Raw genomic sequence first — 20,480 nt, forward strand, 5'->3', positions numbered from 1 at the left:
ACCTCACTTTAAAATGCTTGCTGTCCTCTAAGACCTTGTCCTACCCTAATGGACAGGTCCTGTGCATGTCCTGATTTGCTACCAATTTCTATCTTTCCTAGAGAAATAAAATATTTATATTTAAAATAACCATTATTGAATGTTTTCTTGTGTGCCAGGAACTGTGCTAAGGGCTGTAATATGGATTTCCTTCTGTAACCCCATCACAACCCTAGAAGATAGGTACTATTATTATTTCCATTTCACAGGTAAGAAAACTGGATCTTAGAGAATTTACATAGTTTGTTCAAGATTGCACAGCAAGTATATAGTGAAAACAAGAATGTGATGAAATCCTTAAGCCAGTAGGAGGTCCTTTTCTTCTTTCAAGACAATTGAAAAGAAGGAGGGACTGATGCATACAACAACATGGATAAATCTCAAATGCATGATGCTAAGAGGTTAGACTCAAAAGGCTTCATACTGTGGGAGACCACTTATATCTTGGAAAACTTAAAACTATAGGGACAGAAAACAAACCAGAGGTTGCCAAGGGCTGGGAGTGGTGGTGGGGTTGTTACATGGGAATGTGGGTAGGTAATACAACTATTCATTATCTTGATTATAGTAGTTACTATATAGTTGCCTGCATTTGTCAAAACTTGCTAGACTTTACATTAAAAGGGGTGAATATTACTGAATTCAAAGCATACTTTTATTTTTAAATGGAAAATAAAGAAGATAGAGAGTAATTTTCCTCTGAATGCCCCCCAGCAATTGTTCAAATGTGGGAATAGAGGGGAACAAACATCAGTTTAAAGACTTGGTGGAGAAAATAAGCTCGGGTTCAGATTGCAAGGAAGATAATTCAAGGAGAGGAAGTGGAAGCAGTGGGTTCAGACTGACCTTCCTGAAAAGCCTGGAGGTGCAGGAAAGGCAAAAGATGGGCTTTTGTGAGAACAAAGCATTGATGAAAGATTTTTTTTTTCACCCAGAATGAGAAAACTTGAACCTCTTTACTTAAAGGGAGAAGCTCTTCAGTGAAGAAGAGATTAAAGGTGCACCTTACCCACATATTTCCCATCTCCAGCACTCTTTATTCCTTCATGTAGATCTGTATTTCCATCTGTTTTCATTTTCCTTCAGCCTAAAGAACTTCCTTTAATATTTCATGTACTGCAGATGTGCTAATAATAAATTCACACAGCTTTCATTTATTTAAAAAAATGTTTTATTTTTACCCTCATTTTTGAAGGATATCTTTGCAAGACACAGAATTCTAGGCTGACAGTTTTTTTTTTTAAACTTTAAAGTTGTCATTTCATTGTCTTCTAGTTTGCCTTGTTTTTGAAGCAAGTCATCATTCTTATCTTTGTTTCCCTCATTGTGTCTTTTATCGCTTTTTGTTGCTTTGAAGATTTTCTCTTTTTCTCTAGTTATTAGATTATGATGTGCTTAGGCATCATTCTCTTTGTTTTTATTCTGTTTGGGGTTTGTTGATCTGGGATCTGTAGGTTGGTATTTTTCTTCAAATTTGGGAGAATTTCAGGCATTGTCTCTTAAAATATTTTTATTTATTTATTTATTTATTTTGAGATGGAGTCTTGCTCTGTCGCCCAGGCTGGAGTGCAGTGCACGATCTCGGCCCACTGCAAGCTCCACCTCCCAGGTTCATATCATTCTCCTGCCTCAGCCGCCTGAGTAACTGGGACTACAGGCACCCGCCACCAGGTCTGGCTACTTTTTTGTATTTTTAGTAGAGACAGGGTTTCACCGTGTTAGCCAGGATGGTCTTGATCTCCTGACCTCGTGATCTGCCCGCCTCAGCCTCCCAAAGTGCTGGGATTACAGGCGTGAGCCACTGTGCCCGGCCTGTCTCTTCAAATATTTTTCTAACTCAATCTATCTATTCTCTCCTTCTGGAACTCCAGTTACCACTATGTTAAACCACTTGTTTTTATTCCACAGTCATTTATACCCTAGTTCATTTTTTTCAGCCCATTTTTCTCTGTGCTTCATTTTGAATTGTTTTCATCACCCTATCTTTTAGTTCACTGATCTTTTCCTTTGCTGTGTTCAAATACAGATATTATATTTTTCACTTCTGAAATTTCCATCAGAGCTTTTTAAAATAGTTTTTATTTATCTACCAAAATTCCCTATCTGTTCACTCATTATGTCCATCTTTAAATCCTTGAACATATTGATAATAGCTGTTTTAAAGTTCTTGTACATTAGTTCCACATGTCAGTCATCTCAGGAACTCCTGTTATTGACTGTGGGGCTTTTTCCTGCTTTGGGGTTACATTTCCTGCCTTTATACCGCTCTTGTAATTTTTTTTTTTTCTTTGAGACAGGATCTCCTTCTGTTACCCAGGCTGGAATAGAGTGGCAATCATAGCTCACTTCAACCTTGAACTCCTGGACCAAGTGATCCTCCCACCTCAGCCTCTGGAGTATTTGTGACTACAGGCATGCACCACCATGCCCAGCTAGTTTTTAAAAAAATTTTGTAGAGATGAGGCCTCACTATGTTGCCCAGGTTGATCTCAAACTCCTGTGCTCAAGTGATCCTCTCACCTAGGCCTCCCAAAGTGCTGGGATTACAGGCGTGAGCACCATGCCCAGCCATGTCTAGAAATTTTTCATTGCATGATGGACATTGTAAATACTACATTGTTGAGTGTCTGGATTTTTTATCTTCCTTTAAAGAGTATGACAAATGGTTAATTTACTGATGGATCTGCTTGATTCCTTTCCCAGGCCTGTTTTCTAAGCTGTGTTGGGGTAAGTCTAGAGTAGCCTTTACTCTAGGGCTAATGTAGTTTTGCTACTAAATTGTAGCCTTTCTAGGGTTTCAGTTGAACATATAGTGTTCAGCAAGGTCTCTCTAACATGGATGGGTAGACATTTTATATCTCTAGCATTGTGTGACCTCTAGAATCTCTATTCAGCTCTTAGCTCCCCAGGGGCTGTTCTCTGCCAGGCCTTGTAAAGTGTCACCCTGCACACGTGAAGCTTAGTGTTTGGTCAAAGATTTAAGGGGACTTCTATGCATATTCTGAAGTTCCATCTCCGTGCAGCTTCCTCCTCTCTGGCATTCTAGCCCATAAATCCTATCTACTTTAATTGCCCCAAATTCTTACCTCTACCTCCTCAGCTCAGACAGTTTATCATGGTCAGTTCTACTCCACCTTCCTGCACCACAAACAAGAAAGTGTCTGTGGCAGAAAGCCTGGGCAAACACGGGCTCATCTCTTGTGTTTCCCTTCTGTCAGTGATCATAGTCCTTTGCAGTCTGTTTTCCAACATCTGAAAACTGGTGCTTAATATATTTTGCCCACTTATAGTTATTTATGTCCAGAGGGCTAATGCAGTGCCATTTACTTCATCAGAGTCAGAAGCAGAAGTCAAGTGAGCATATGCAGATCTGGGAGTTGTCTACAGACAGGACTATCTTATTCTCTTCTCTGCTTCACATTGCCTTAAAGATAAAATGTTTCTATTAAGACAGTCATATCCCATCATGATCTGCCTGGCTGACTGATCTCATCACTGATCATCCAGTCTTTATGCACACACACTCACACACACACTCTCACACACACACACACACACACACTACCATGACCTACTCGTAGTCTTACACATATCTCTAGCTTTTTCTCATGCCTCTGCTTTTGCATCTATTATTTTGTCTACAAAAATAACCTTCCCCCAACTCCCTACCTGCCTTCCTAACTGCTACTTATCCTTCAGAATTTAGCTCACCTGCCATCTCCTCCAGGACACCTTCTCTGGAATCATCTGGGTTAAGTGTCCCCTTATTTGTGCTCTGATATTCTGTGTTTGCCTTTATCAAAGTTGTATCACCCACGCTTTATTGTAATTGCCTGTTATGACCTATCTTCCATGCCCTTCACACCCCACCCTCCAGACAGAACATCTCTAAGACCGGGATCAAGTCTGAGTCATCTCAGTCTCTCTATGACCTGGCACAGGTTTTGAAACTTTTTGTATGAAGGGCCAAACAGTAAATATTTTAGAGATTGTAGGCCAGACATCTTCAGCTGTAACTACTCAACTCTGCCGTTGTAGCATGAAAGTGGCCATAAACAATAGATAATACATAAAATATAAGACTTTATTGAAATAGAAACAGGCAACTGTAGCTTACTGATCCTTGGACTAGCACATAGTATAATCCCAGTAAATGTTCATTGAATGAATTAATAAAATATTATTATTGGAGGCCTCAGAAGAAATAGAAAATAATGTAATCAATTTTATAAGTGCAAGAGTTTTCCTGGGAACGGAAAAGTGGCACTTTCCTTGAGGCCCTAGGGAAGGAAAAAAAGACAGTGGAGTGAAGAAGGCAGGATAATAGAAAACTGGGGGATTTCTGGCCTAAATGACAGACTTCCCCATGCATGGCTTTTTCCAGGAGGCCATTCTGGGATGGGATCCTGAAAACCAGAATGGTTTGGTCAGAGTGAGTTCCCAAGGCAGCCAAGAACAGAGAATGCCAAAGGACAAGTGCAAGCTGTGTCCTGGGCAGCACCCAGGCGCAAACCCACAGAAGGCATGTTTTGCAGCCAAATTCAAAGTGTCAGAAACCAGGCAGGTTCTAGAACTGCGTCTAGCATGAAAATAACAAGGGCAAGAGGGATGTGAGATCCAAAACAACTTTTATGAACAGAACTGGCAGGTCCACATTACTTTTCTGTTGGTCACTGGCCACATTGTGCATGGATGAGTCTGTAGATGGGTTAACCTTGGCTTTTTCAGAAGAGTTAAGTGACCAGGTCATCTACTAAGAAATAAAAGGAGGAGGGGAGCCTAGAACTTAGAGGCTGGAGGAGCTCTGTCATATATAACTACTATAGCAGATTCCATAAGGGCCCAATCAGGGCTCAAAACAAAGATTTACTGAAAAGTACTATGGGTGAGGCTGAGGTTATTTAGATAACCTTCTGTTATCTAAATAACAGAAGGTTGCAGCAATCTAATCACTAAGGTTGTAGGACATTCTGTAGAGAATCATTATGAATGAGTATCAAGGAAATGAATAGATGGCTTGCTGCAGAACTGGGATTGGCAGGGGAATGCAGCCACTGGCCAGGAAATCTAGATAGTCACTGAACACCTGTTGTATTAGTCAGGGTTCTCCTAAGTAATAAAATCAATAGGGTATGTGGCGGGGCAGGGCGGTGGTGAAGAGATTTATAAGGATGTGGCTAACCTGAGTAAAGAGGCTGAGAAGTCCCAAGACAATGCAGTTAGCAAGCTGGAGTCCTAGGGGAACCAATGGTATAGTTCCAGTCTCAGTGTGAAGGCCTGGGAACCAGGATTGTTGATGGTTCAGTTCCAGTCCTAAGGCCAGTAGGCTGAAGACCCAGGAAAAGCCAGTGTTTTAGTTTAAGTCCAAAGGCAGGGGTTAAAAAACAAGGTTCCAGCTTAAAGGCAGTTAGGCAGAAGGCATTTCCTCTTCCTCCAGGGAGAGTCAGCCTTTTATGTTCTATTCAGGTCTTCAGCTGACTAGATAGGGCCCACCCACAATAGGGAGAGCAGTCTGTTTTACTCTACCAATTCAAATATTCATCCAGAACACCCTCATGGACATAACTACTTTGATCAAATGTCTGCCCTCCCCATAGCCCAGTCAGGTTGACATGTAAAATTAACTATCACTCTGCCATATGCAGAACACCTCAGAGAATCTACCTACCATGCACCCTGTCTCCTTCAACACTAGATAAAATATCAGACAGAATTATTTGATTAGCACTGGTGTTTTAAGCATCATTGTGAACGCTGGCAATTTAGTACCAATGATGACAGCAGAAAGGATGTTAGGAAAGAGGTTACTACACATATACTCAGAATTATCTCCCTGGAGTAGCTTTTTAGACAAATGCACCTGGTTGGCCATCAGTATCTCAAACTTACATGTCTAATTATTTCTTCCTCTCAGCTTCCCCCCGCCTCTGGGCCTCATCTAAGCTATTGGGAATAAATAAATAAACCCAGAGAGGCTACTTGAACTCTGCTGGAACCAGTGAGGGACATGCAAAATCAAAAAACCATGTCCTTACCTGAAAGCCAAAAAGGATAGTGATAGTCTGCCGCTTCCCCCTAGGTCTGAGTTCCCAGTGTTTCACCAAAGACTCCAGAGGCTCTGAGTTTTCCTTTAAGGCCACAAGCTTTAACCTCGTCTCCTTTTTCCCAGCCCTCCTGATACCTGAGTCTTTTCTCTCTCCTCCTCTATTTACTAGAGGATGTGGGGCCCAGGTGTAAACTTTCTCGTGTCCCAGCTAACTGAGATCTGCTTAACTACCTCATTCTGCAGGCCCCAGATCACTGAGTCCCATTTAGATGATTCCTTGACTCCTTTTTTCAGATTTAGATCCTTGCATGTGACATTCCTGTCATCTCCACACCCCTCCCCAATCACCCAATCAGATTCTCTTTGGTTACCATGCCTTACAGAAATGTGTCTGCATTTTCCCTGCTCTATTTAGATTTAATTTTACTAGCTAATATTTATTGACCCTATTTTATGTGCCAGCCACTAGTCACTATTTCATGGACTTCAGCCTTGGAACAACACTAGGAGGCTGATCATATTACTATCCCTGTTTTACAGATGAAGAAACTGAGATTGAGAGTGACTAACTGACGTGTTTAATGTAGAAAGTTTCAGAACCAAGACTAGAATATACATAGATCTGACCTCCAAAAAAAAAAAACCCCCAGTTTTAACTACTTTACCAAAATGCCTCCCAAGGACTGTTCAGTCTTCTGTCTTATTGTCTCACACTCCTGGCCCCTTGTCCCCATTCCCCCTACCACTGCCCTAAGTCAGACACTGCATGATTCATGAAGGGAATGTCAAAGGGCCTTCTATTTGGTCTCCTCACCTTCAGACCCTCTCCCTTCCTATCCCTGGGTATGTCCTAGCAAAGGTATGGTACCATGCAGCAGAGAAGAGCTGGTCTTTGGCTCTTTGACTCAACTTTGAATCCCAGTGTCATAACTCGCCTGCCTCTGCATTTTTGGGTTAACTGAATGAGAAATAGCATCTGTATTAACAGTTTTCTTTTTGAGCGTTTAATGAGATAACATAGGTCGAGACCTTGGCATTGTGCCTGACACATAGTAAAGTCTCGTGTATTTGTCCATTTTCACATGATATAAAGAACTACCTGAGACTCTAATTTAAAAAGAGGTGTAATTGACTCACAGTTCCGCATGGCTGGCGAGGCCTCAGGAAACTTACAATCATGGCAGAAGGTGAAAGACAAGCAAGCACCTTCTTCACAAGGTGGCAGGGGAGAGCAAGAGTAAAGGGGAAACTGCCACACACTTTTAAGCTATCATATATAATGAGAACTCACTATCATGAGAACAGCATAAGGGATATCACCCCCATGATCCAATCACCTCTCACCAGGTCCCTCCCTCGACATGTGGGAATTACAACTTGAGATGAGATTTGGGTGGAGACACAGAGCCAAACCATATCATTCTGTCCCTGGACCCTCCCAAATCTCATGTCTTTCTCACATTTCAAAACACAATCATGCCTTCCCAACAGTCCCCCAAAGTCTCAACTCATTCCAGCACTAACTCAAAAGTCCAAGTCCAAAGTCTCATCTGAGACAAGGGAAGTCCCTTCTGCCTATAAGCCTGTAAAATCAAGAGCAAATTAGTTACTTCCAAGGTAAAATGAGGATACAGGAATTGGGTAGACGCTCCCATTCCAAATGGGAGAAATTGGCCAAAACAAAGGGGCTATAGGCCCCATGCAAATCCAAAACCCGAGGCAGTCATTAAATCTTAAAGCTCCAAAATAATCTCCTTTGACTCTGTGTCTCATACCCAGGCCACGTCGACGTAAGAGGTGGGCTCCCAAGGCCTTGGGCAGCTCCACCCCTGAGGCTCTGCAGGGTACAGCCCCTGCGGATGCTTTCACAAACTGGTGTTGACTGCCCATAGCTTTTCCAGGTACACAGTGCAAGCTGTCAGTGAATCTACCATTCAGGGGTCTGAAGGATGATGACCCTCTTCTCATGCCTCCACTAGACAGTGTCCCAGTGGGGACTCTGTGTGGTGAGTCTTCAGCCCCACATTTCCCCTCTGCATGGCCCTAGTAGAGGTTCTCCATGAGGGCTCTGCCCCTGCAGCAGGCTTCTGCCTGGACATCCAGGCATTTCCATACATCCTCTGAAATCTAGGCAGAGGTCCCCAAACCTCAATTCTTGCCATCTGTGTACCCACAGACCCCCAACACCACGTAGAAGCAGCCAAGGCTTGGGGCTTGCACCCTCTAAAGCAATGGCTCGAGCTGTACCTTGGCACCTTTTAGCCATGGCTGGAGCTTGAGCAGCTGGGACAGAAGGCACCATGTCCCAAGGCTGCACAGACCAGCAGGGCCCTGGGCCTGGCCCAGAAAACCATTTTCCCTCCTTGGTCTCCCAGCCTGTGATAGCAGGGGCTGCTGTGAAGATCTCTGAAATGCCCTTGGAGACATTTTCCCCATTGTCTTGACTATTAACATTTGGCTTTTTACTTATGCAAATTTCTCTTGAATTTCTCCCCAGAAAATGTTTTTTTTTTTTCCTACCACATAGGCTGCAAATTTTCCAAACTTTTATGCTCTGCTTCCCTTTTAAACATAAGTTCCAATTTCAGACCATCTCTTTGTGAATGCATATGACTATATGCTTTTAGAATCAACCAGGTCAAATCTTAAATGCTTTGCTACTTAGAAATTTCTGCTGCTAGATACCATAAATCCTCTCTTTCAAGTTGAAAGTTCCACAGATCTCTAGAGCAGAAGAAAAATGCTGCCAGTCCCTTTGCTAAAGTGTAGCAAGTGTAACGTTTACTCCAGTTCCCAAGAAGTTTCTTACTTTTATCTGAGACCACTTCAACCTGGACTTCATTGTCCATATCACTATCAGGATTTTGGTCAAATTCATTCAACAAGTCTCTAGGAAGTTCCAAACTATCCCACATCTTCCTGTCTTCTTGTGAGCCCTCCAAACTGCTCCAACCTCTGCCTGTTACCTGCTTCCAAAGTTGCTTCCACATTTTCAGGTATCTTTATAGCAGTGCCCCACTTTGGGTACCAATTTTCTGTATTAGTCCATTTTCACACTGCTATAAAGAACTACCTGCGACTCGGTAATTTATAAATAAAAGAAGTTTAATTGACTAACAGTTTGACATGGCTGGGGAGGCCCCAGGAAACTTACAATCATGGCAGAAGGTGAAGGAGAAGCAGGCGCCTTCTTCACAAGGCAGCAGGAGACAGCAAGAATGAAGGGGGTACTGCCACACACTTTCAAACCATCAGATCTCATGAGAACTCACTCACTATCATGAGAACAGCATAAGGGAAACTGCTTTCATGACCCAGTCACCTCCCACCAAATCTCTCCTGCGACAAGTGGGAATTACAACTCGAGATGAAATTCAGGTCAATAGTCAATAGTCAAATAGTCAATCGTCAAATAGTCAATCCTCACTATAACCTTATCCTCATGTTACATATGAAGAAACTGAGGCCCAGAGAGCTTAAGGAATCAGCCCAAGCTCACAGAGCAAGGAAGGAGCAAAACTGAGGTTCAAGCCCAGGTCTGCCTGACTCCAGAACACACGTTCATCTCCCTACATCCCACTGTGAGGTCATGATACAGAAGAGATGATTGGATGGACTCTAGAAACAAAGAAATTAGATGAAAAAGAATTTCAGGGCTAGATTGTGGTGGGTGCTGAGTGCCCATGGTGGTAAATGGCATTGGAAAAGGGGGAAACATGATCAAAAGTTCCTCCTGCGAAGAATGACATAACAATAGTTAACATGTATTAAGCTGGTATGGTTTGGCTCTGTGTTGTGTTTGTTCTCAAACCTCCTTATACCAGTTATTCTGACACTGTGCTTACATAATTTAGTTAAATCTTTTGAAATTGATGAGATATGAGTGAGAAAAGGAAGGCATTTTTTTATGACTGCTCTGAAAGGACTCAACAGAGGCAAGTTGTCAAAACTATTGTCAAATAGTTAACTTAAATCAGATAAGTGTACCTTCAATCAGAAATATAAATCATGCCAATAATTTATCACCCCTGATTTCCAGTTTAGGCTTCTTGAAAATGAATCTGTACTTAAAGATACTTGCAGAACCATCTGAGTATAGAACTCCTGAGTTTTACAACTTTTCCCAATCTCTTACAGATATCTTGCTCTCACCTAATTATACATTATTTTCAGCAACTTGCCTCTGTTGAGTCCTTTCAGAGCAGTCATAAAAAAATGCCTTCCTTTTCTCGCTCATATCTCATCAATTTCAAAAGATTTAACTAAATTATGTAAGCACAATGTCAGAATAACTGGTATAAGGAGGTTTGAGAACAAACACAACACAGAGCCAAACCATATCAGCTTAATACATGTTAACTATTGTTATGTCATTCTTCGCAGGAGGAACCTTTGATCGTGTTTCCCCCTTTTCCAATGCCATTTACCACCATGGGCACTCAGCACCCACCACAACCTAGCCCTGAAATTCTTTTTCATCTAATTTCTTTGTTTCTAGAGTCCATCCAGTCGTCTCTTCTGTATCATGACCTCACAGTGGGATGTAGGGAGATGAACGTGTGTTCTGGAGTCAGGCAGACCTGGGCTTGAACCTCAGTTTTGCTCCTTCCTTGCTCTGTGAGCTTGGGCTGATTCCTTAAGCTCTCTGGGCCTCAGTTTCTTCATATGTAACATGAGGATAAGGTTACGGTAAGGATTACACATAGGAGATCATCATCCTAACACCTATTAGGTGTTTGAGCCTAGCATCTGTATTGTTCATTGAATCCCTGCTCCGACTAGCCTGCCAGTCCTGCGCCCGGCAAACTATCCTCTTTTCTATCTATTTCTTTACATCTCTAGGCGCCCTCCTTCCAACTGGAAAGTTCCCTTGCTCCACCACCTTCTTTTGGATTGGTGCTTCATATCTGTAATAATACTGAGAGCTTTGTTTTGTACAATTCTTTACAGCTTTCACAATTCTTTCCAAAACTATCTCAATTGATTTGTACAACTCTGGGAGATTCTCCAGCTTGGTAATTATTATTTCTATTTTTTAAAGGGAAACCGAGGCTCTGAGAGATTGAATGACTGGTTTGTGGTTATAAACGGGGCCTGGAGCCAGAGTCTTCTGGCTCCTGGTCACCATGCCTTTCTTCCCTGCACCATTTTGCACCTGAGTGACTGCTGCTCACCTGACATCAATACCCTTTGTAATGTTGCAAATTGTTTTTCCATAGGTGCCTGTCTTGTCCCCTGAGGGCAGCGACATAGTCTTATTCCTTCACCCTGGCCAAGTGCCTTACAAATATCTGTTATTTGGTTGATGTCATTAAATGTGTTAAAAATTTGAATTAGGCCGGGCGCAGTGGCTCACGCCTGTAATCCCAACACTTTGGGAGGCCAAGGCGGGCAAATCACAAGGTCAGGAGTTTGAGACCAGCCTGGCCAACATGGTGAAACCCCGTCTCTACTAACAATACAAAAAATTAGCTGGGCGTGGTGGCGGATGCCTGTGATCCCAGCTACTAGGGAGGCTGAGGCAAGAGAATCGCTTGAACCTGGGAGGCAGAGGTTGCAGTGAGCTGAGATTGCACCACTACACTCTAGCCCAGGCAACAGTACGAGACTCCGTCTCAAAAAAAAAAAAAAAATTGAATTAATATGTTATGTTGCAAGGCCATTGTAGGAAACTGACAGCTGTATTGGCTAGGAGGTTGAACTTGTGTAATTAAATTTTATTTAAGAGAGAGAACCATAAAGATAGGTCCCACGCTTGAGGTGCCTGTTTCTCTGCACTCATGCCTTTGGACTTTGATTCCTTGGATCTGGGGAATTTGGAGTTAGCTGCTCCATCCTCTGTGCTCTGTATTCTTGTGCTATAAATAACCCTGACCACAGTGGACTGTAATTAATCCGCTTATCCATCTGTTTCCCCTGCCCCCAGACTGTGAGTCCCTTCAGGGCAACACCATATCCAGTCCTCCTCAGTGTCCAGGGCCCGCCACTGTGCTTGGCACATAATAGAAGTTACAAGAATAAGCCAGAAAACTCCATCTGGGTCCCTCCCCTAATCCCCTAGGATTGTACATGTTCCCATTATCTTATCATACATATTTCTTATCTCTTATACTGAATTAAAGGCAAGTTTCATGTTTTACTCAGTTTTGTAGCCTCCCTATAGGAAGAAACTATAATTATTGACTGTCTATTGTATGCCAGTAGTGATTTCAATATATTATCTCACTTTTAAATAATTTAATTTAATTCTCATAATAGGTTGATAAGGTAGGCATTATCATCCCTGAATTACAAACGAGGGAACTGAGACTCAGGGAAATAAAGTAATTGAATTTAACCAAGTTTACAAAGCCAGTAAGTGGTAATGCTAGGATTTCAGTCCCTGTCTGCTGGCTCTAACACCAATGCCTTTCTTTTTTGTTGTTGCTTTTTGTTTTTTAACAGCACATAGGATACTGCCTTAGCCTAGCAGGTGTCAGGAACTCTGCTGAACTAAGACTTGAATTTAATCATGGTGAATCAAATCTGTGCAAGCCTGTTCCCAACTATGTCAAGTGCATATACTGCTGCCCTCCCATTTGATTGTTTGGATGAAATGCTTCTGGAAACATATACTGAGCACTAACAACACACTAGGCACAGCACTAGGTGTTGGGCTGAAGTCAGGCTCCCTCAAGAAACGTTCAGCCTAGTGAGATAACAGACTGTAAGAGTGATAATAAATGTGATTTGTGCTATGGCAAGACAGAAGACAAAAGTTTAGGTTGGCTTGTGGTGGTCTTGAGTAACTTCTGAGTATTTTATAAAGGAGGAATGGGAGTTGGCTAAGCCAAACAAGAGGAGAGTACAGAGCAAAGAGCATATGGTAATTCTGCACTAAGGTACAGAATTGCAGGCAGGACACGCCTAGAACAAGGAGTATTTTGGTGGAGAAGGGCAGGGAGAGCAAGAGATTCTGAAGCTGCTTCACTCTGTGTCCACATCACGAACCTAAGGCCATTACTGGTTACCAGCCATTGCCCCTACACAAGTGTACTTTGGCTTTGATGACAGCTAGGACTCTCTTCACCCAGGAAATCAGTTAGAGAAACGGCTGGCAGCATCTCTATCTGTCTACTCTAGGGATATGAGAGATGAAGGATAAACATGGGGTCTGCATTTTCCCGATGTGTAGGAAATAATGAACAAGCAATTGGGCAAACCCACATGGTGATGTCCTCTGCCTGGGGTGGGCCGTGGCTGCCCTCAGCAGGCCAGGAAGGCGCAGCCTGGCTTTACACCTATGTTCTTGATGTGGCCCTGGAGCAGAGGGCCATGGGGAAGCGATGTGAGCTGTAAACAGAACCAGGCCCTGTTCAGAACCACTTTCTTTCTTTCTTTCTTTTTTTTTTTTTTTTTTCATTTTTCAAGAGTGTTTATTAAAATAGGCAATAATGGGGTGAAGAGTTCTGCCCACTCTGGGCCACAGGGTGGGAAACTGAAAATGTTAGTTGGGTTCACCCAGTTCAAGTTTTCCTCTTTGCTATGCCTGAAAATGTTATTTAACTTGAGACTTTGTTTAACCAACCAAAGAATGGCTGAGAATTGAGCCAACCGTGTGATGAACTAATTATATGTAACTTAGTCAATAATAAATGTATATGCATCTGTATTCATCACATGTAAAAAACAAATCCAGTAGGGTGCTGATACTATCAGTTCCTTCTTCCTCCAGGACTTAAATAAAATCCTCAAGTCAAGTTCTGTCTTGCTCCAGCCCAGATCTTACTCTGTTTTCCCATGCTGTTGTGTTGCGCATTAATTCCCTCCCACATCCCACTGCAGCCACCATCCCATGTGATCTTCACCAAACCACTGTGGATTGGTCTCTTCCACATATTCAAACTGTCTGTCACATCCTTTAAATATAGCTAACCTGCCTGCCCCTTGTACTGAAATGTACATAAAAGTCATGAACATTTCATGGTTCATGAAATGAACCATGTTTACTTCTAAGGCTGGTCCCCACACATTTCTTTTATCTTTTGCTCCTTGCTTACCTCTCCAGCTCTCCACTCCAACTGTGCTCTCTCCAATGCATTCTTCACACTGCTGTCTGGATGATTTATCTAAAATTCAAATGCAATTATATCACTCCTCTGCCAGAACCCTTCAGTGGTTCTCAGATCCTTTCAAATGACATCCAAACTCCTGAAGCATTTAGAGCAAGGCCATTCATGAGCCAGCTTCTTCCTACCTCCCTGGCATCATCTCCTAACTTTCCCCTTGACAGTTTGTGACACAGCAATGCTGAATTAGTTATGACTCTCCAAACACACAGTGTTGTTTAATGTTCCTGAGTCTGGTCTATGGCTATACCACCCTGAATGCACCCAATCTTGTCTGATCTCGGAAGCTAAGCAGGGTCGAGCCTGGTTAGCACTTGGATGGGAGTCTGCCAGAACAGTCCTTTCTACTCTATTTTGCCTTACAAATATGATCAGCCTTTAACATTCTCTCAACTATCTCCTTCTCTGAGACCTTCCTAGACAGAACACATCTCTGCGCTGCCTCTGCGTCTTGTTCAACATCTGCTGTTGACCTGTCTGTACATTCCCAAGACCTATTTGCTTATAGGAACTCAGTCTTATCACTGAATGGCACAGGGCCTAAGACAGAATAGGTGCTTAGTCAGTGCTCTTTGAATCGATGTCCAATTACGCATCCTCCGCATCATTTAAGGGACTCGTGTTTCAGCCACAGCCATGCTGATAACTGCCTCCTGATTGGCTTTCCCAGGTCGGGCCAATCACTGGTCTGCGATCATCGGAGGATCCCACTCCAAGAATTATGTACTGTGGGAATATGGAGGATATGCCAGCGAAGGCGTCAAACAAGTTGCAGAATTGGGCTCACCCGTGAAAATGGAGGAAGAAATTCGACAACAGGTAAGACAAAAAAATCACAGAATGACCAAAGAACAGAAATGCAGTCAAAGCACTCCTTAGATATCTTTCCCAGGGGCTTGAAATTTGCAGTACAATGTGCTGGAAGAAAATCTATTTGCTGAGTTTGGGGGTTTTATGTTAAGTTGAGGACAGACAGAGGCACAAATATCCATTTTGTTGTCTCAGATTGTCCCTGACTGCATTCATGTTTTCTTCAGCCTGTGCTAAATGCTGCTGCTGTGGCCATATTGTTGGGATGCCTTGTCTCTAGTCTCCTGAGAGTCAAAGCCGTGAATTAAGGTTTTCTTACTGTGATCTTTGAGAGGGTCAGAGGAGTAATAGTCAAGCTGTCCAGCCAAATCCCCAAAATAAATGTTTGAGTATTGGCACGTGCTTTTTGCAACTATGTCTTGAGGTACTTGATAAATTAGTCATTCGTTCATCATAATCATTATGGACTGAGGCATCTTCTGTGTCCTATGTTGTGTGGGCCCAGGAGAAGTCCCACTATCTAGGCCTTCACTGATACCTCTGTGAGATAAGGGAGAAAAAGTCCATAATTCTTGTCAATTCATTTGGCTGACAGTGCCATCGTCCTTCATCAAAAGCCTAATCAGGTTGACACCAGAGAGAGGCTAATGAGAGAACCTTGGAAGAAGAGCCACGTGGCTCAGTGGTGGTTTGCTGCAAGACATGGCAGTGCAGCTTTAGCCATCACTACCCACAAAAGCCTGTCCAGCCTGAGAGAGCACACGGCAGCATGTCCCACTGCCCACCAAGTGCTCTGGAGGAAGTAAGGAAAGAGCAAAGCATGCTTGGGATGTGATCATTTTACAACACAGGTCACTGAGAGGCTGTTGCCCTCCCTGTGCTCCTGTCCCACATCTCCTGAAACAATACAGGAGGCTAAGAAAACACCAGGGACCCCATCTCACAGTCTGCATGTGCCCAGAGGCCTGAGCAGCACAGCAGGGCAAGCACAGCTGAGGCCCGCAGTGTTCCCTACCATCTGGACTCCAAGCTGCCCACAAACCCTAAATTGGAGGCAACAAAGGTCACTCTGACTCCTGCTATAAATCCCCTGAGGAATCAGTTTGGACTAGAGTCGAAAAATGCCCCAGAATGAGCTTATGTTTCTTATTAATTTGATTTGAAGTTTTTCCTCCTTTCTTGGAAAAAAAGATGTTTGACCAGATGTTTTAAGAGTGCATGCTATTCATCCAAGATGAGCTATCTAACTATGCTCTGTTTCTCTGACTCTGGCTGCCATGCCTCATAATTGGCATCACTCCTTCAGACTATGGCAAAGTCATGCAGGGCTCCATATTGGTGCTAGTCTGTCTGGCCTATCATGGGGGAACCATTGTTTGGGATCCTGGAGGTTCACATTCCCAGTTCTCAAGTATGGAATTATGCCTCCCTGATTTGTCAAGCTCCATGGTGTGGAATCTTGAAAACCTTTTGTTACAAATAGTAGTTGAAATACTAAAGTTTGCCAGTTAATTACATCAGGGTTAAGGGCATCTTCATAATAATGTCAGTCTCACTTGTTGGCTTTCTTGAGAGGTTTCTGGAAAAGAAAGAATCCCGCAGGAATCATACATAACTGGAACTATATTGTGCTGGTGAACATTATCTGACATGTCATAGCAATAAAAAGATTGAAAACTCATGGATGGGACCCCCCACCACCACCACTGCCAGCCTCAGAATGTCCCTCTTAGGAAAAAGTTCTTTGTTATGTTCCTAATCAGCATGGCTGTGATTGGCTTGTATTACCACACAGGCAATGTCTGTCTGCCTATCCCAGCTGGCTAGTGTTTCAGACATACAGTCATAATAATAAGTTTAATTATGGGTACCGCACATGGGAATGAACATATCTCAGTGCCTGTCACCACCTTTCAGGCCCCCTGGGTGCTGGATATCTACTTTTTGCCCCTCTCACATCTAGGCTGAGGATGCTATTATTATCCCAGTTTTACAGATAAGGAAACCAAGGCATGGTCAACAGCAGAGAATACCAGGACTTAAACCTAAGTCTGTCTGGCTCCAAAGCCCAGACAGTACTAGACGTATAATCTTCTCCGTGTAAACCTGAGGCCACTTGTTCAAAACTTGTTGAGAATCTCAAGATGGCAATACCATGAATTTCATAGCATGGGGTCTTGTGAGCCTGCATGGGTCACCTGCCCATGAAGCCAGGCCTACCTGTATACTTTCCCTGTCCCACACAGCTGCCACACAGAGAAATTCCTCTTACCAGCCTCTGAATCTGGCCTCTGCTAACAGTGCCTCAGGTTCCCCAGCTCCTGGGAGAGTCAGTTGGATAGGGTGATTTCAGGATTCCAAATAACTCATCTTTCTAAATATTGTTCCCCGCAAGCACACAATTGATTTATTTTTTTGTAAGCCAGGTAAGAAACAACATTAAAATAAGCAAGAATATGAATCCTCCTAGAATACAAACCTGTCCTCTGAATAACCAGAAACTTGTTTGAAAACATCTGCAAACTAACACAGTGTTCTCAGGCTTTAATACTTTATATCCTACCAATCACTTTGTCAAAGAACCTGAGTCCAGCCATGATGAAAATAAAAAGCCCTCTTTTCTCAAGAAAGACATTTATATGCTTACCAGCGTTCTCTTATTATAAACTTACGGCTCACTGCAAGTTTCAAGGGCATGAAGAATCACAATAGATATTGTTGGAGGTAAATTTTATGCTAATGGCTTTCAAGAACAAATGAACAAAAATACTAATCCCATTAATAGTGGAAGTTATAATAATACTGTTGAGTATAAATTTTAATGTTACTATAACTGCAAAACACCAAGAAAATTAATGAAAAATTACAGCAGAATTATTGGCAGTAGTGACACTAGTGGCTGGGGCTGGGGAAGGCCACAATGCTCACCCTTTCGTGGAAGGACAAAGGCAAATGTGTCCTGGTGGCTAGGACACCTGGGGACTGGGAATTAGAAATACTGAGCTATGGCTAGCCTGGCAGGTCACAAATGGGTAATCCAAGGCAGGCGGGGGCTGTAGGAAATGGTAGATCACACTTGTAGGTTGGTGTGGGAGTGGAAAGTGAGCTTATGAATACTCGTTATGAAAACACTTCATCCCACTAAGACCATTTCTACTTCAGTAAGCCCATATTTCTGGCATGTTTACTAAGTGTCTGGTTCTCTGCTGGATGCTGGCCCAAAGATGATGCCCCTTTCACTCGGTTATTCAGGCTAGAATCCTTGATCTCTCCACATCCAAACTTGTGCCTTCTCTTTTAAATTCATCCAGTTCAATCTGCCCTCATCACCACCTCCCTCCACTTATCTCTTGCCTAAATTGCTGCACTAGCCTCCTGATGCCCCTGCCTCTGATTCTCCTCCTGTTTCCCATGCTGCCCCAGGGCCATCTTTATAAAAAACAAATCAGATCATGCCACTCCCCCACTTAAAATGTTTAATAGCTTCTCCTTGACCCTAAGATAAAGTCCAAATTCCTTATCAAAGCCTGAATACCCTTTATGTCCTGCCCTTGTCTTACCTCTCCAATTTTATTTCTTGCTGCAACTCTTAAGTTTTGGGCATACAGAACCTCTTTCAGTCTGTGCAAAAGGGCCATGCCCTTCTTGCCTCTGGACCTTCTCTCAGCCAGGACATCTTCCAGCAGCCTTCTAACTGGTGAACTCCTATTCATCCCTTAGGACTTACCTTAGATGTTGCCTCTTCCAGGAGGCTTTCCCTGATTCTGTACTAAATTGATCTTGCCAGGTGCTCTCCCAGCACTTTGTCCTTCTCCTATTGTTAGCATTATCACACTTACATATTTCTTTGATGTCTCTCCCTCACTAAACAACAAGGTTTAAAGCTGCCCTTCCCACTGTTATATCCCCTGAGCTTGGCATAGTATTGGATGCTTCCTAAATGTTTCCTGAATATATAGTTTGTTCATTCAATAACTTTATAAATATTTATTGAACTTATTAGTTTATTCATTTGGTAATTTTACTGAACACCTACTATATGCTAGGCATTGGAGATGCAGCAGTAATCAAGAAAACTCCTTTCCTTCATGAGCCTACATCCTAACAGTGGAGAAAAGGAAAACATGTAAAATATATATATATTTAAGTGAAAAGAAACCAACAAGGGTGGTAGTGACATAAAGAGGATTAGGAGTAGGGAGGGGCCTGTTTTAGATAAACCGGTCAGGGAAAGTCTCCCTAACAAATGACCATGAAGCAGAAACCCAAAAGACAAGTGTAGGGGAAAATCATTTTAGATGCTAACAACAGCACATGCAAAGGGCCTGTGGGAGGACATAACTTATTGTGCTTAGAACTAAAAAAAGACTAGTGTGACACAAGGATAGTGAGGGGATTGTGGCACAAAAGGAGGCTGGAGAGTTGAATGCAGGACCACTTTGTCTCTACTCAGACGAAATTAACAGACAAAGTGGGAGAGGCACATACATGACTATTTCCATATAGGGTACTTATTCCTTAGGGGAATCTGTGCATCCGTTGGGGAAATGTGGACACACATTTGGGCAGGGCCTTGTTGGGTTTCCTCTCTGCTGGAGTCTCCTTTTCCAATCCACGTCTGCTTCTTTCCACTATTCTAGTCCTTCATTGGGGCTACTTTTATCTCTTCAATAATTTTAAATATGTCTAATTGTCTCTTTCAGATTATTCTATTTTCTCATAATCTTAGAGACTACTTTTCATTGAACTTGCTCTCTCAGTGACATTAGTTTCTTCTTTGGTTTTAAATTATTTGATCATCTTCAGTGGTATTTGTTTTGTTTTTTTGAGGTGGAATTTCACTCTTGTCACCCTGGCTGGAGTGCAGTGGTGCAATCTTAGCTCACTGCAACCTCTGCCTCCTGGGTTCAAGCGATTCTCCTGCCTCAGCCTCCTGAGTAGCTGGGATTACAGGCTCCCGCCATCATGCCCAGCTAATTTTTGTATTTTTAGTAGAGACGGGGTTTTACCATGTTGGTCAGGCTGGTCTCGAAATCCTGACCTCAGGTGATCCACCCACCTTGGCCTCCCAAAGTGCTGGGATTACAGGCGTGAGCCACCACACTTGGCCTCAGTAGTTTTTTTTCTTTTTCTTTTTTTTCCTGTTGGAGGAAAAAAGGTTCAAGTGATGGTGTCTTTACAGTGACTTTGTATTTTCTTCTCCTGGTCCCACCCAAGTTTTTATGTCCTTTCTCAGATTGGAATTGCCCACTGCACAGCTAGTATACATCTGGACCCTGCATTAACACATGAGAGCAATTGGGAGTTCCATTTCTTGGAGGTGTCTCAGGCAGAAACCACCTTCCTTGCCATGTTCCCGAATGCTTGATGGAGGGTTTTCTCATGCCCTATTCACAAACAGGGCAGCCCTTTAAAACGTCCACTGTATGCAGGCGTGCCCCCCCATGCCCCACTTCTCACTGGCTCAAGATTTCCCC

At 42.8% G+C, this 20,480-nt stretch overlaps 1 protein-coding gene across 1 annotated transcript in view; it reads left to right on the forward strand.

Annotated features, from left to right (window-relative positions):
- SPON1 (spondin 1) overlaps positions 1 to 20,480 on the forward strand; it is a 286,962-nt gene that overhangs the window by 157,792 nt on the left and 108,690 nt on the right. The window contains exon 6 of the mRNA XM_019037489.4: positions 14,864 to 15,012. Coding sequence (XP_018893034.4) covers positions 14,864 to 15,012 — 149 coding nt within the window. The remainder of the gene's footprint in view (positions 1 to 14,863; positions 15,013 to 20,480) is intronic.

This window comes from Gorilla gorilla, chromosome 9 (genome assembly GCF_029281585.2).
Source record: "Gorilla gorilla gorilla isolate KB3781 chromosome 9, NHGRI_mGorGor1-v2.1_pri, whole genome shotgun sequence".
NCBI lineage: Eukaryota > Metazoa > Chordata > Mammalia > Primates > Hominidae > Gorilla > Gorilla gorilla.